General features: G+C 43.0%; 1 protein-coding gene across 2 annotated transcripts in view; it reads right to left on the bottom strand.

The window, feature by feature from the left end:
* SGCZ (sarcoglycan zeta) overlaps positions 1-14,918 on the bottom strand; it is a 563,963-nt gene that overhangs the window by 32,417 nt on the left and 516,628 nt on the right. For both annotated transcript variants that reach the window (XM_081209054.1, XM_081209053.1), the window contains one exon: positions 10,833-10,955. In XM_081209054.1, coding sequence (XP_081065180.1) covers positions 10,833-10,955 — 123 coding nt within the window. The remainder of the gene's footprint in view (positions 1-10,832; positions 10,956-14,918) is intronic.

Below are 14,918 nucleotides of genomic sequence, written 5' to 3'. Positions count from 1 at the left end.
ATGTCCCACAGAGGAACTTACGATCTGCAAACAAAAACATCTTGGAGGTCCCAGGCCACAGAGAGGTTAGGCTGGCCTCAACCAGAGCCAGGGCTTTTTCAGCTGTGGCTCCGATCTGGTGGAATGCTCTGCCACAAGAGATTAGGGCCCTGCGGGACTTGACATCTTTCCGCAGGGCCTGCAAGACAGAGCTGTTCCGCCAAGCCTTTGGCCAGGGCACAGCCTGACTCCCTCCTTTGGCAATCTTCACAGAACTCTACCCAATGGTTGCCATCAATTTGATTTGAAGTAATTTTTTAATGAAATGATTTTAAAATGTTGTATTGTTTTATTGTTGTTAGCTGCCCTGAGCCCGGCTTCGGCTGGGGAGGGCAGGATATAAATAAGAATTTATTATTATTATCATGTGGTCAGCGTGATGAAAACGCTTCTGGCACAATGGGACACTGTGATTAGTGCCAGAGTGCATGGAAACGCACGGAAACATTGGCAGCATATTGGTAGCCAGTGCAATCCTTTTAAAACTGCTATTATGTGCTCATGGTAGGCTACCCTTGACAGGAGCTTAGTCACATCATTCTGTACCAGCTGAAGCTAAGTGCATTCTCAAGGGCATTCTCACATATGCCCTTGAGTAATCCAACCTTTAGGTTTCCAGTGTGTGCATACCACAAACGTATACCACACATCATAAAAATAGATCTCCTCTGCCTATTGAGCATATGGTTCCCCATATGCAATGCTCTTGTGTGGGTTTTTAAAAAGATTAGGTTGAGAATTGCTCAGTTGTTCAGGGAAACTCTGGATAAACAAAAAAGTTTAAGTTTACTCTTCCCTTCCCTGGAGACCATTCTTTGAAGCACCCCTCCTTTCTTTTATGAGTTAAGTTTTAAAATAAAAATTGAAGATGCAGAGCTTTAAAAATGTTTAAAGGACACAAGTTCTTGAATCTAAAAACCCCTTTGCCTTTGAGCACAGGAAAAAAAATCATAATAACCTAATTCAAAGACAAGCATAGAGAAGCTTTAGAGACAGAACAATTTTCTAAATTATATCTGGGAAAGAACAATGCTAATACTATTAAGGTTAGAAGGAAAACTCTTGCAATCTTTAACAGTCGTCGTGAAGCTTGTACAGTTAAGACACTCAAGCTTTAAACTTTAGCATTTCTACAACATTCGTGACTGAATTGGGTCCCCTGTATGGCGGTTTGTCAAGATCACACAGTTACTTTTCTTGGCTACAAAAGAGCCACAGTTCAAATGCCTACTCAGCTACAACACACACACAATTTTTTCATGTGTTGTTTTCTTTGTTAGATAATGAACATTTCCAATGAAACATTTATAGGCAAGCCTGTTCTGTATTTATGTTTTGCTAGTCCTGAATGCATGAACCCATTTATTCACATCATGCCTCAGGGGCAAACTGCATTCTATGTTAAACATATGGCTTGGCATTCCATTTTGTTTTGTTTTTTAAAGTTTAAATAGCAGACACCTGGGATGCCCAGATAGGATAAAAAATGTGGTGAGGCTAGAAGTCTATGCTCTTTAATCCTTTGCAGTGTACCACAATATCAATGAAAATACATATTCTTGCTCAGAAGCTGCTATTTCCATCGGGAGGGAAGTTGCCACTGGCTGTTACACAACCAGCAACTGGCCCAAGATAAAAAAAAAAGCTGTTATTTGTTTTCTGATTGTCTGGTGACTCTAGCCGATAAAGGTTGTCCCCAGTGACAATCAATAATATTTGCCTTTTAGACTCATCTCTTTTCGTCTAGCAATAATCAAATTTAAAAGTTGAACATCAAAAGAAAATACTTTTTAAAGCGGACCGTGGGATCTAGGGCCAGGTTCCGTTAGTGGAAGCCAGATGGAGACCTGTCAATCTAATAAATTGTATGCCTCCTTTATTCCATTGTATTTCTCGTTTCCAAGATATCTGGTAGACTTGCCAAATCTCAAAATGAGGGTGGCCTTTACACGGGCAAGATTAAATGTTCTCCCACAAGCAGATTGGATGGGCCGGCATAAAGGAATTCCTAAAAAAGACAGAGTCTGCAGCTGCAACTCAGTATCAATAGGAGATGCAACTCATGTGCTCCCTTTCTATAATGAACTTAGAAACAATTATATTCACCCACTGTTAAGAGCACAGAAGGAAAGGCCGTACCTTGGTAAAGACCTGTTTCTTGCTGTCTGATGCAGAGAAATACATATCTTTCAGAATAGCTAATTTTCTATAGATCTGTGCTACAAAATTTAAAGGGCATATGGGAAATAATGTATGCTTTAAAGGTTAAGGAGTAGAAATGCAAATTACTATTGTTATTGTTGTTGTTGTTTTCTGTTTAATATGTGTATATAGCAGTCACAAAATTAAAAGACGCCTGCGATGACAAACCTAGACAGCATCTTAAAAAGCAGAGACATCACCTTGCCAACAAAAGTCCGTATAGTTAAAGCTATGGTTTTCCCAGTAGTGATGTATGGAAGTGAGAGCTGAACCATAAAGAAGGCTGATCGCCAAAGAATTGATGCTTTTGAATTATGGTGCTGGAGGAGACTCTTGAGAGTCCCATGGACTGCAAGAAGATCAAACCTATCCATTCTTAAGGAAATCAGCCCTGAGTGCTCACTGGAAGGACAGGTCGTGAAGCTGAGGCTCTAATACTTTGGCCACCTCATGAGAAGAGAAGACTCCCTGGAAAAGACCCTGATGTTGGGAAAGATTGAGGGCACAAGGAGAAGGGGACGACAGAGGATGAGGTGGTTGGACAGTGTTCTCGAAGCTACCAACATGAGTTTGACCAAACTGCGGGAGGCAGTGGAAGACAGAAGTGCCTGGCGTGCTCTGGTCCATGGGGTCACGAAGAGTCGGACACAACTAAACAACTAAACCACAACAAATATTTTATATGTGTATATATGTGTAAAACACAATAAAGTGACTGACTGAAGCCAGAACAAAGACTGCTGCTAGCACTCATTCCAACACCTCTACCATAACTCTTTATATATTCTCTGTATACATAGTTTGAACAGTTCATCACTATTCCTTTTTTGTGATGGAGTAGTGCTGCTTCCCGTCTACAAAACAAAAATTATCAAAGGCCTCACAGCTGTGATCAAGCCTTATATGACAGAGACATGTGCATGAAGTTCAGTTCACTTATTCCCCATCTTAGGTCCAAATCGCCCCATTTGCATATCAGTTTGTGATTTTATATTTTTAAAAGTTCACATAAAAAAATTGTGCTCATTTCTGTACACATTTCCCCTCACCTTTTCGTATGCAATGTTGCCTAAAACAGGAATGCTTGCAAGCAGTTCCCCTTGATATACATTTTTGTCTGTTATTTTTATATTATGTTCATTGATACAAGTACTTTTGTGCACACTTTCCCACTGTGGACTCCCCCCCCTTTTTTTTCTATTTTGCGGCTTGCGTGATGGAGAGCTTAATTGCAAAATTCATAGAAGTGCAAATTCTGAAAGATACCTGCATAACAGTACGGGAACTGTGAATTAGGCAGGTTCATGTCAAAATGTCAACCAGATGACTTGCACCCCTATCTCTGGATCAACTTCAGAATTTCTTTTGGACCTTTGACCCATCGCAGTCTTTTAAGGAACCCGGAGCCAAGCACCTTAAGGGGGTACAAGTAACCAGAGCAACTGTGATGCTGTAGGGGACGAAAAGTAGGCTTGGAGTACTGGTGTGATCTCCCCTTCTCAGGCAGTGTACTGCTGTATTCTGCAACATCGGCAGCTTTCTAGTAGTCATCAAGGGCAGCCGCATGTCATCTAGCCTCGAGGTGACGAAGGAATGAATGATGGTTGCAAGGTACAACTAGAACACTGCCAAAAGGCATTATATTCCCCAAGCTAGGAACACAGAGATAACTTTCTCCTTGTAGTTGCCTTTGAGTTCTGACCCCCAAATTGTGTTGCTTTTAAATTTTTCAGCAAACATGTGCAAGTCCCCACGGTTTGCATCAGTCGGCTTATATTACGTCCTGTGACATGATATAACTGATGAAATATGGCAGGGCACTGGAGTGCCAAGTGTCACAAAGAGATTTTCAAAGGCTTTTCCCACCTTCAGATACACATTCAATAAGTACCTTACCTTGAAGTGCTTGACACAGTAAAAGAAGACGTTAGGTACTTAGTTTAGACCAGACATGGCTAACTGATGGCTTGTGGGCAGGACCCTGTGAAATGTGAGTCAAGATGTGGTAAGACAACAACAGAAATGTTGCCCCCCTTTTTTTACTTGTAATGAAAAGTGAAACCTCCATGTTCAATTTCTACTTTAGATGCAATGAAAATGTACGGCCGAAATAAACCAACTGGTCCTGCTAGTGGTAACCTGTTAGTACAATTGTGATTCCCCCCCCCCCCATTTGCGCCCTGCGTCCCCCAAATTAGCTCAAGGGGAAACCCCAGAACAGTGTGCAGGGGGAAGTGATTCTGTTGGATAAGCAGAAATGCTTGCATTAACATAATGTTTGCAACAGTGTGGTGTTGAATTCCCTCTAAAGTAATTATATTTTATGTGCAATGCTGAACATATGGGTTCCATAATTGTGATGCCCTTACTACTAGATGGTGTCGTTATTATCACAGAAATATCTGTGTTGAATGTTTTGGTATTATGAAGCATGGGACAAGTACTACGACACGACTGCATTTCATTGGATAAAACACTTGGGTAGAAGTTTGCAGATATGGTCTCTCTCCCATCCCATACTGTCCACATGGAGGATTCTGGGTTTGATTTCTAGCATTCAACAAAGCAGGAAAATCTCTTACTCTGCTTGACGCCAAGAAAGCTGACTCAATACAAGTACATTTCATATGTTTAAATATTCATTTGCGCAGTTTTAAAAATAGTGAAGCAAATTTGAACTATTTCTCCTAGTCTTTGTGGATAAAGGTTTTAAAACAACAACCCAATCCAAAAAGAGATTTTGCGTGATAGTAAGCAAAGAGCCTAGGACTTGCCAATCAGAAGGTTGGCGGTTCGAATCCCTGCAACGGGGTGAGCTCCCGTTGCTCGGTCCTAACTCCTGCCCACTTAGCAGTTTGAAAGCACATCAAAGTGCAAGTAGATAAATAGGTACCGCTCCAGCGGGAAGGTAAACGGTGTTTCCGTAAACTGCTCTGGTTCGCCAGAATGCTGGCCACATGACCCGGAAGCTGTACGCCAGCTCCCTTGGCCAATAAAGCGAGATGAGCTCCGCAACCCCAGAGTCAGCCACGACTGGACCTAATGGTCAGGGGTCCCTTTACCTTTACCTTTAAGCAAAGAGGACTGAATTCAACTAATGAGTCCTGTCAGTGGAGGCCTGCACAAGAATTTCCCTTTGTAGAGGGGTCTTTCCCCATGTGCCTCCCCCCAAAAATGGGTGGGGAGGGGTCAGGAGAATCCCCAGAATAGTGCATGGAGGGAAGGGGTCGTTTTATATCGGAAGCTGAAAAGCTTGCCCTGACGTATCAACACTGACTGATATGAGATAATTTGTTATAAGTATGGATAAAAATACAGGCCTCAGTGTAACTGGTTTCTAATGCCAACTGACACAATGGAAAATCCCACAAGCCATATGATAACCTCTCCAAAATCCCTAGAAACTGTATCAGCCTAGCTGTTCCTTGGCAAATTAAAGAAATCCTACATAATGTCTCCCAGCCCCCAGCTAGAAATAAATTGCCAGTCACTCCATACAATTAACTATTTACAGGCTGAAAAGTTTATTTTAGCAGAACAACATTCACATATGTAACTTTACCTTTCTCCACACAGACTATTATTTTTCATAACAGTTGCAACTTAGCTGTTTTATATTCATTTGAGGAAACTTTAAACATCTGTTCTGAAAGCTTGTGTCAATTATTTGCTTAAGACCAAGCTTCAGAACATTTAGTGTTCTGAGATTTTTATCTGCCAGCAGGATTCTTTCAGTTTTTATATTTAGCTTTATTCTTGTATTTTTCAAGTTTCGTTTCCTTCCTTGCTAAGGCAAACATCTTGAAAATGACTGGCTCTCAAGATTCGTTTTAGATAAAAGAACCAGATATTTATTCTCCTTTGGCTTTTGAAGTCTAACAAACAGACAAAATTAGCAGTAGTTCACTGGTCACAAGACAACTGCCAATTAGTCTGCTAAGACAAATGCTAGATTTTAAAGACCTATGCTAAAATGCTAAAAGAGAAAGTTATAAAATATCAGCATCAATGGCCTTTTGTGGGGGGGGGGGAGAAAGTATTTTTAGAAATACAAAATTGTTCACTGTTCCCTTGAACAACTGACATAGGGGAAATGTTTTATTCTCAAAAACCAGCCACACTGGTCTTTGATAAATCAGGAATAGTAAATAATAATAATAATAATAATAATAATAATAATAATAATAATAATAATAATAATAATAATAATATATTATTTGTACCCCGCCCATCTGGCTGGGCTTCCCCAGCCACTCTGGGCGGCTTCCACGAAAACCAAAAAAACACTAAAATATCATACATTAAAAACTTCCCTGAACAGGGCTGCCTTAAGATGTCTTCTGAATGTCAGGTAGTTGTTTATCGTTTTGACATCTGATGGGAGGGCGTTCCACAGGGCGGGCGCCACTACCGAAAAGGCCCTCTGCCTGGTTCCCTGTAGCTTTGCTTCTCGCAATGAGGGAACCGCCAGAAGGCCCTCAGCGCTGGACCTCAGCACCCGGGCAGAACGATGGGGGTGGAGACGCTCCTTCAGGTATACTGGGCCGAGGCCGTTTAGGGCTTTAAAGGTCAACACCAGCACTTTGAATTGTGCTCGGAAACGTACTGGGAGCCAATGTAGGTCTTTCAAGACCGGTGTTATGTGGTCTCGGCGGCCGCCCCCAGTCACCAGTCTAGCTGCCGCATTCTGGATTAGCTGTAGTTTCCGAGTCACCTTCAAAGGTAGCCCCACGTAGAGCGCATTGCAGTAGTCCAAGCGGGAGATAACTAGAGCATGCACCACTCTGGCGAGACAGTCCGCGGGCAGGTAGGGTCTCAGCCTGCGTACCAGGTGGAGTTGGTAGACAGCTGCCCTGGATACAGAATTGACCTGCGCCTCCATGGACAGCTGTGAGTCCAAAATGACTCCCAGGCTACGCACCTGGTCCTTCAGGGGCACAGTTACCCCATTCAGGACCAGGGAGTCCTCCACACCAGCCCGCCCCCTGTCCCCCAAGAACAGTACTTCTGTCTTGTCAGGATTCAACTTCAATCCATTAGCCGCCATCCATCCTTCCAACCGCCTCCAGGCACTCACACAGGACCTTCACCGCCTTCACTGGTTCTGATTTGAAAGAGAGGTAGAGCTGGGTATCATCTGCATATTGATGGACACCCAGTATGGATGCTGTGATGATCTGCCAAGTTTGATTCCCAATATAATAATAATAATAATAATAATAATAATAATAATAATAATAATATATTTATACCCCGCCCATCTGGCTGGGCCTCCCCAGCCATTCTGGGCGGCTTCCATAGAAACCAAAAATACAATAAAATATCACACGTTATGTATGTAGTAGTTCCACTGGTGCAGACAAGTATACCAGATTTTCCTGTTATCTGATTCTATTTCATTTCGGGGGGGCGGGGGCGGAAATTACTGGCAACGGGATGCACAAACTCCTGTGCATGGTTATTGGGGAGGGGGTATATATCTAGTTGGCTCTCCAAAAAGAGGTGTTTTTGCTCAAAACTTCTAAACTCCTTACAAACTTAGTGTTTATTATTTACATTGCATACACACAGAATGTTTACTGGGGTGGGGCATATGGGAATTGTTTGTTGGCGTATTGTTATAACCTGGAAAATAAATATTAAAAAACGTTTTTGTGCTAGCCTGGGAACTGTGTGTACAGATTTGTGTTCAAATGAAAGCCTCTGTAAACATACAAAGAGGAGAATGTGCACGCAGGGAGGATAGGGAGACAAAAAAAGGATGCAGCTGAAATCAACCATATGAAAGATTTTTGTTGCTGGCTGGCAGTCTGCAGGCTTGGGGACCTGCTCTTGCTTTTGAACATTTGTGATACTTTTAAAACTAGAACTTTTGGTCTGGATGCCAGGAAGCTCATCCTTGCTCAACTTGTATGTTTGCAAATAGAGACTCCACAAAAAAAATTCTGGTAATCTCTCATCATAAGGAAACTGATTTGGTAATGATTGTTCCTGAAACTTCCTAACACTTGGGGATGTGGAGATCACTTCACATTATAGAGTTGTTCAATGCATTACTCTTGACTCAAATTGTAGAATTTGGGATGCATCATTTCAAATTGCAGATGGGGTATCACATTTTTTAATTGTTTTCAAAGTTTTTTAAAAAGAGAGAGTTCCTGACATGTAGAAAACTAGAACAACAAAGGAGAAATAGCATAGCTCTTTCCCCCATTTTATAGTTTGTTTATTTTTTGTTTATTTTTTACATAGGGAAGCATTCAAAAAATGATACCCACCTTTGGTATAAAGTGGTGGGACAGCGCCTCATTCTGCATAATGTGTCAAATAGATCTTGGACAATCAATCTCATGATTTTAGTTGTATGATTCATCCTTTCCAAGTCAAATAATAATGCGGAACATTTTAAAGTGTGCTAAAGATTGATATCTGCACCAATATAATTATACAATTTGCAGTAACAAGAGTCAGCTTGTAATGTTGGATTGAATCAGCAACCTCTTGCTTCTGGCACATTGCAGTAGAACATGGGAATAAAGTATAAACCAAGGCAATATTGAATGTAACCACCACTATCAGTTTGACAGAGTACATGCCAATGCAGTCAAAATAGTCTCTGGAAATTTTAGTGAAATGCAGTCTTTCACTGGAGAGTAACTGACACACTGAGGGAAAGCCATTCCTCAGTATTCCGATCCATGGAGTAGTCCTCTAGTAAGAAATAGGTTTCGGCTTCCCCAGTTCAAGGTGAACTGTCTTGAAGCACTCTTTATAGAGTACTTTTAAGTACGTACCCTTAAGTCACAGAGAAATTAGAGCTGACATTTTGAGTACAGGCGACTATTAACACGCTGGGTAATGGCAGCTTTTATGACTATTGGGGGTGGGGGTGGCGTTACCTAAGTAAACCTCTCAAAATGGCAAAAGCGCAATAAATTAATGCTGTATTAATGATGGCATGTGAAACAGAACTGCGGGTAGAGAGTCGAATTCTACAGCAGGAGAATATCTGTCTACGTTATTGCTGTGTCTGGACATCAACAAAAGGGGAGGGGGGAACTCAGCACCACAGAGATCCAGATCTTCCACTTTGGTTTCCCAAATAACAGAGCCAGAAAGGTAGATGCGACTCAACAACTTCCATGTTTATTTTTTTTTAAAAAAAGCAGACATAAAAACAAACTCAAGGTGAGGTTAGACCAAGGTGAGGTTATGCCCCTCCCACTCTTTGCCAGCCTCACTTTCAAGGCCCTGAGTTGGACCTTCCATGGAAGTACAGTGGTACCTCAGGTTAAGTACTTAATTCATTCTGGAGGTCCATACTTAACCTGAAACTGTTCTTAACCTGAAGCACCACTTTAGCTAATGGGGCCTCCTGCTGCTGCTGCGCCGCCAGAGCACGATTTCTGTCCTCATCCTGAAGCAAAGTTCTTAACCCGAGGTACTATTTCTGGGTTTGCGGAGTCTGTAACCTGAAGCGTATGTAACCTGAAGCATATGTAACCCGAGGTACCACTGTATGTTGCTACTCAGGACTGTATCTGTTGCCACTCATCTTGCAGCTTTTTCTCCTGGCTTCCCAGTCAGGATGAGGTTGCAGCAGCCTGTGTCCACTCTGTCCCTGGCTCTGTTTTTGGCCCCAGCAGGCCACCATTTTCGTACTTTGGTGCCCACCATGCCACTCCCTAGCATGAGGCAGAGCCTATCACTCCTCGGTTTCTTGGTTTCACCAAGCTTCTTCCTCCTCAAACATCCCTGACTTCTTCCTTTGCTCCTCCATTTTTCCTTTATGCAGAATCCACCAAGTCTACCCACTTCCAGTTTACTCATCCTTCAGCCCTTTGACTGGTCACAACCCCCTTCCTATCTACCTTAGGCTTTCCTTTCCTTTGCCTAAGATAAGGATATTTCTTGAGCGCTGGTCCTTGGGTAGCCAAAATTATCCACACATGAGAGGGAGGTATCCCTATATAGGGAATTTTTTAATGTTTGATGTTTTATTGTGGTTTTATATTTTGCTAGAAGCTGCCCAGAGTGGCTGGGGCAACCCAGCCAGATGGGAGGGGTACAATTATTATTATTATTATTATTATTATTATTAGTAGTAGTAGTAGTAGTAGTAGTAGTAGTTTTGGGGAACCACAAAATTTGTACAAGGGCAAAAAATATTTAGCGAAAACCCTTAGAGATGACCCCCCCCCCAAAAAAAAACAACAGTCCAATAAAGATTGAGCATGCTCAGTGCACACGGAATGCTGACTGTTAAGCAGCAGGTGAGGAGAGAACAAAAAACTGGGATAGGGAGCGGAATAGACTAGGATTTCTGGAATGATGAACAGGAGCATTCCACACTGCCATATTTGGTTGCAGGTTCTATTTCCGCACCCTTAATGCAGAACAACGTGTGGTATATCTGTTGGTCGAGTGCATGAACATGCATTAGAAAAATGTGCATAAATGATGGAGAGCAAGTCTTCCTCCTCATTTAAAATAAACTGTGGTATACTTATGCAAACCTTATGGGCGTATCACCATCAATACCATTAGCACTTTTAAATAAATAAAAAAAGGGTACCGCTGTTCTTCCCTACCTGTGACTTTCAGTCTGTCTGCTCCAATGACGATCTCTTCTTCGTCAGCAGAGAAGAGCACCCTTCCATCTTCACTGGAGCTCACTTCAAATCTCTTACACTGGGCTTCTACAGCGTCAGCACCTAAGGAGAGAAAACAAAGCACCACTTACACGATGAGCTCAAGCATTTCACTCCCACCACTGCAACCTTCACCATTTCCAAAAGGTAACTGGGGATGGCCACCTAGTTTTCTTGGCAGGGGGGTTCCAGAACTGTTAAAATGGGCTGGGATGTAAGGTGGGTATTTTGATCCCCAATTAATTTCTCAATGAATGGCACAATTCTTTTAATCGCACCCTGTGGATATTTTTGAAAGCATGTATACAAATTAAATGCCTAACTGAAGTATCTCTAAAGCCCGTTAAAGGGGAAATCTGCAAAAAAATTATTTTCCCCTCAGACACAGTTCTCCTGATCACTTTGGAACTAGGCAAAACTAGGTAGTTGACTATTGTTTAAGTGCTCTTTATACTTGTTGACTTAGTTGCCGTAATCACAAACAATTTTTGTTGTGTGTGACATCAACACACATAGGTGGGATTCCCTTAAAAAAATATTTTACATGGGACAAGTTTCAGACATGGCCTTTACATTAGAAGGATTTTTAAGGATTGAGAAGGCCTACTTGTATGCATATGAATTGCATTTGCAGTAGCTCTTGAGTTCAGTTTAGAGCGCCACATGAAGCTAAAGACTAATTGAGACTACTCAGCCTGACTCTCATGTCAATGAAAAAGAATGCATGTTTTGATATATGCTTATGTATCACAGGCATTTTAATAAGAGAGCAAGGAATGGCTGCAGCCCCCACCCCATCAAATTTGCTTGAGAATCCACATTTGCTACAATTCATTGTGTGGAATTTCTTTAGTGTGGACATCCCTGTGTGAAGATGACTTACACCCCTTGAGTCTTGCTGGTGAAGGGGTCAGGATAATATTATTATATATACCCTGCCCATCTGGCTGTGTTTCCCCAGCCACTCTGGGGGGCTTCCAACAAAAGAGTTAAAATACATTAAAACATTAGTCATTACAAACTACCCTAAACACTGGACCTCAGTGTCCTGGCTGAACGATGCGGGTGGAGATGCTCCTTCAGGTATACTGGGCAGAGGCCGTTTAGGTCTTTAAAGGTCAGCACCAACACTTTGAATTGTGCTCGGAAACATACTGGGAGCCAATGTAGGTCTTTCAGGACCGGTGTTATGTGGTCTCGGCTGCCACTCCCAGTCACCAGTCTAGCTGCCACATTCTGGATTAGTTGTAGTTTCTGGGTCACCTTCAAAGGTAGCCCCAAGTAGAGTGCATTGCAGCAGTTCAAGCAGGAGATAACCAGAGCAAGCGTTCATCATAACTTATCTGCACCCAGGAAAGCTTTCATGCATTACTTATACAAATATCAGCTTACGTCCAATTGGCCAGAACCTCCCATCGGTCCACCTGCCAACGAAGGCATATGTGGCAAGCCTCCAAGTCTTTCCTCTCTAGGTCAGTAACCAAGCCCACCAAGCCCACAGATAAGTGTAGCATCAGAGCAAGCCAATTAGCATATATCAAAGCAAGTGAATAAACATATATGAGCTCATTCTTTCAGCAACTACCAATTAATCCTGGGGTTATCTTGATGATCAAGATAACCCTTTTACAGGCCTCCCGGAACATTGCCACCTTTTGGTTTTATACAGTTTAGTAGTGTTATTGCCGTAGACTTTAATTGTTAGTAACATACAAATACTGTACAATTTAAATAATACAGTTCTTGTTAAGTTTTGTGTTAACAGACAAATCTTTATTATGGTGTGAATGTTTTACAGAAAGCTTATGAATTTCCTGTGGTACAAAATAAAAGGCTTCCTTTTAATGGTGCTTTTGAGAATTAACCCCAAATATGAACAATTTGAAAAAGACCTGGGTTATATCCAGAATTCTCAGATAGATGAATGGGCATGATATTTACTTAGGACCTGGATGTCTTTATCATGTTTTTAATATTCTGTTGGAGCCGCCCAGAGTGGCTGGGGAGTCTCAGCCAGATGGGTGGGGTATAAATAAATTTAAATTATTATTATTATTATTATTATTATTATTATTATTATTATTATTATTATTATTATTATTACTTTTAGATGACCAAAGCAAAATAGCTAGTTTGTTTATTCACAGTAGGTTGTAGTCAGATTAATCATGCTTAGAGTAGACCCACTGAAAGCAGACACTTCACTTTGTGACTATTTTGCATGTTCAGACCTTTAAACATTGCATGTTCAGACCTTAAATAAATTCAGACAATACTCAAAATTTTGGTTTGGTTTTTGGCAGAATTTAGGCCACAACTTTATTGATTACAGCAAGTGAGTGGTTGCATGGGCTCTAGTTTGACTAGCTCCCTGCACTGTTGCAGGTAGCGCTGACCCATGGCACCAGCATAGGTCAGCCTAGGGTGAACACCCGGATAGGCGGAAAGCCGGGAACAGGCTATGTCCACCACCCAGATGTCCCCCTGGACTCAAGGCATGGGCACAACCCCCTCGCAGGGTTGACCAAACCATTGAGTCCCTGGATTCCTTTAACAGAATACCCTTCACATAGGGATGGCAAGAGCGTTCCCCCATTCCTATCCCCTGAACCAGAGCCTATCCACAACCTTACAAGTTGTGACGATTTGCTACGCGGCAGGCAAAACCCAAATGGCATCAGCCAATCAGCCTAGTGGGGAAAATTCCTGCCGTGCCCCTGTCCCAAGACAGACGACTGACGACAGCATAGCAAGGTCAAGCGTGCAAGCTCTAAATATAGGGAGAGGTGGGCGGGTGTGCACGCACTGAAAGAGGAAGCTCTGGGTCACGTGTATAGGTATATATAGGTCCCTTGATCCGTTTAGCTTGCATCCCATTGATCTGATTAAACCCTGCATCAAGGGATCTACCAACTGGGTGTGGTGGCTATCCAAACGTACCCACCCACAACACAGGGTTTGGTTGCCAGGTCTCACCGCAACACATGCCCTCTTTAAGGGAGGACCCGATTAAGCATGATGGGGGCGCCAGTGTAATAGACTTAAGAGTTCACTCATCCAGCTTGGAGTAGAGCAACAGGTCAGCCACTCTGCCACCTGAAATTTTGCCAACTCACACCAGATGTGATGGAAGGCAGAGGCTGTGTCAGCTACAGGCTAGTGCAGTTTAGGATTGGGCACACTGATGTGACTCTGCTTTGCCCTTGCAACACTCTGTTTCAAAGCCCTGTGCTGGCTACCATCAGTGGAAACATCCCCAGTGGTAGAGCTTGACTCACAACCAGAGGCGGAGGAAGCCACTCGGGTGCCTGGGGCGGGGTGAGCCGCTCATAGGGGCGGGGCAAGGGCAGGGCGAGCTGCCCATAGGGGCGGGGCATACCACGGGGCCTCCAGAGTCTGCCTGCCTCCTCACACTCAGATGCCCTACAGCTGGGGGTAGGGTGGCAGCAGACGGATTGTTTGGCAACGCAGAGCCTGCGCGCCCCCGAGCCACTGCGTCTCTCCCAGGAGAGACGCATGGCTCGGGCGCACTGCAGGTCCTGCGGTGAGTGCCGCCCAGCATTTTGTCATCCCCCTTCGTCCACCCCTGCTCACAACACAGCTGAAGTGGCAGCCTTCAAGGCAGCTGAGCCTCCCACATGGGCAGATAAACACCTTCACAAAATTTGCAGGTATGTTTGTGGTCTGTATGTGTCAGTATGTTTCCAAGCACAATTCAAAGTGTTGGTGCTGACCTTTAAAGTCCTAAACGGCCTCGGCCCAGTATACCTGAAGGAGCGTCTCCACCCCCATTGTTCTGCCCGGACACTGAGGTCCAGCTCCGAGGGCCTTCTGGTGGTTCCCTCACTGCAAGAAGCTAAACTATGGGGAACCAGGCAGAGGGCCTTCTCAGTAGTGGCGCCTGCTCTGTGGAATGCCCTCCCATCAGATGTCAAAGAGATAAACAACTATCTGACTTTTAGAAGACATCTGAAGGCAGCTCTGTTTATGGAAGTTTTTAATGTTTGATGCTTTATTGCTTTTTTA

This window comes from Podarcis bocagei (genome assembly GCF_964188305.1).
Source record: "Podarcis bocagei genome assembly, chromosome: 9".
Classification (NCBI taxonomy): domain Eukaryota; kingdom Metazoa; phylum Chordata; class Lepidosauria; order Squamata; family Lacertidae; genus Podarcis; species Podarcis bocagei.
The sequence above is the reverse complement of the archived record's forward strand: the minus strand, read 5'-3'. Positions and strand labels throughout refer to the sequence as shown.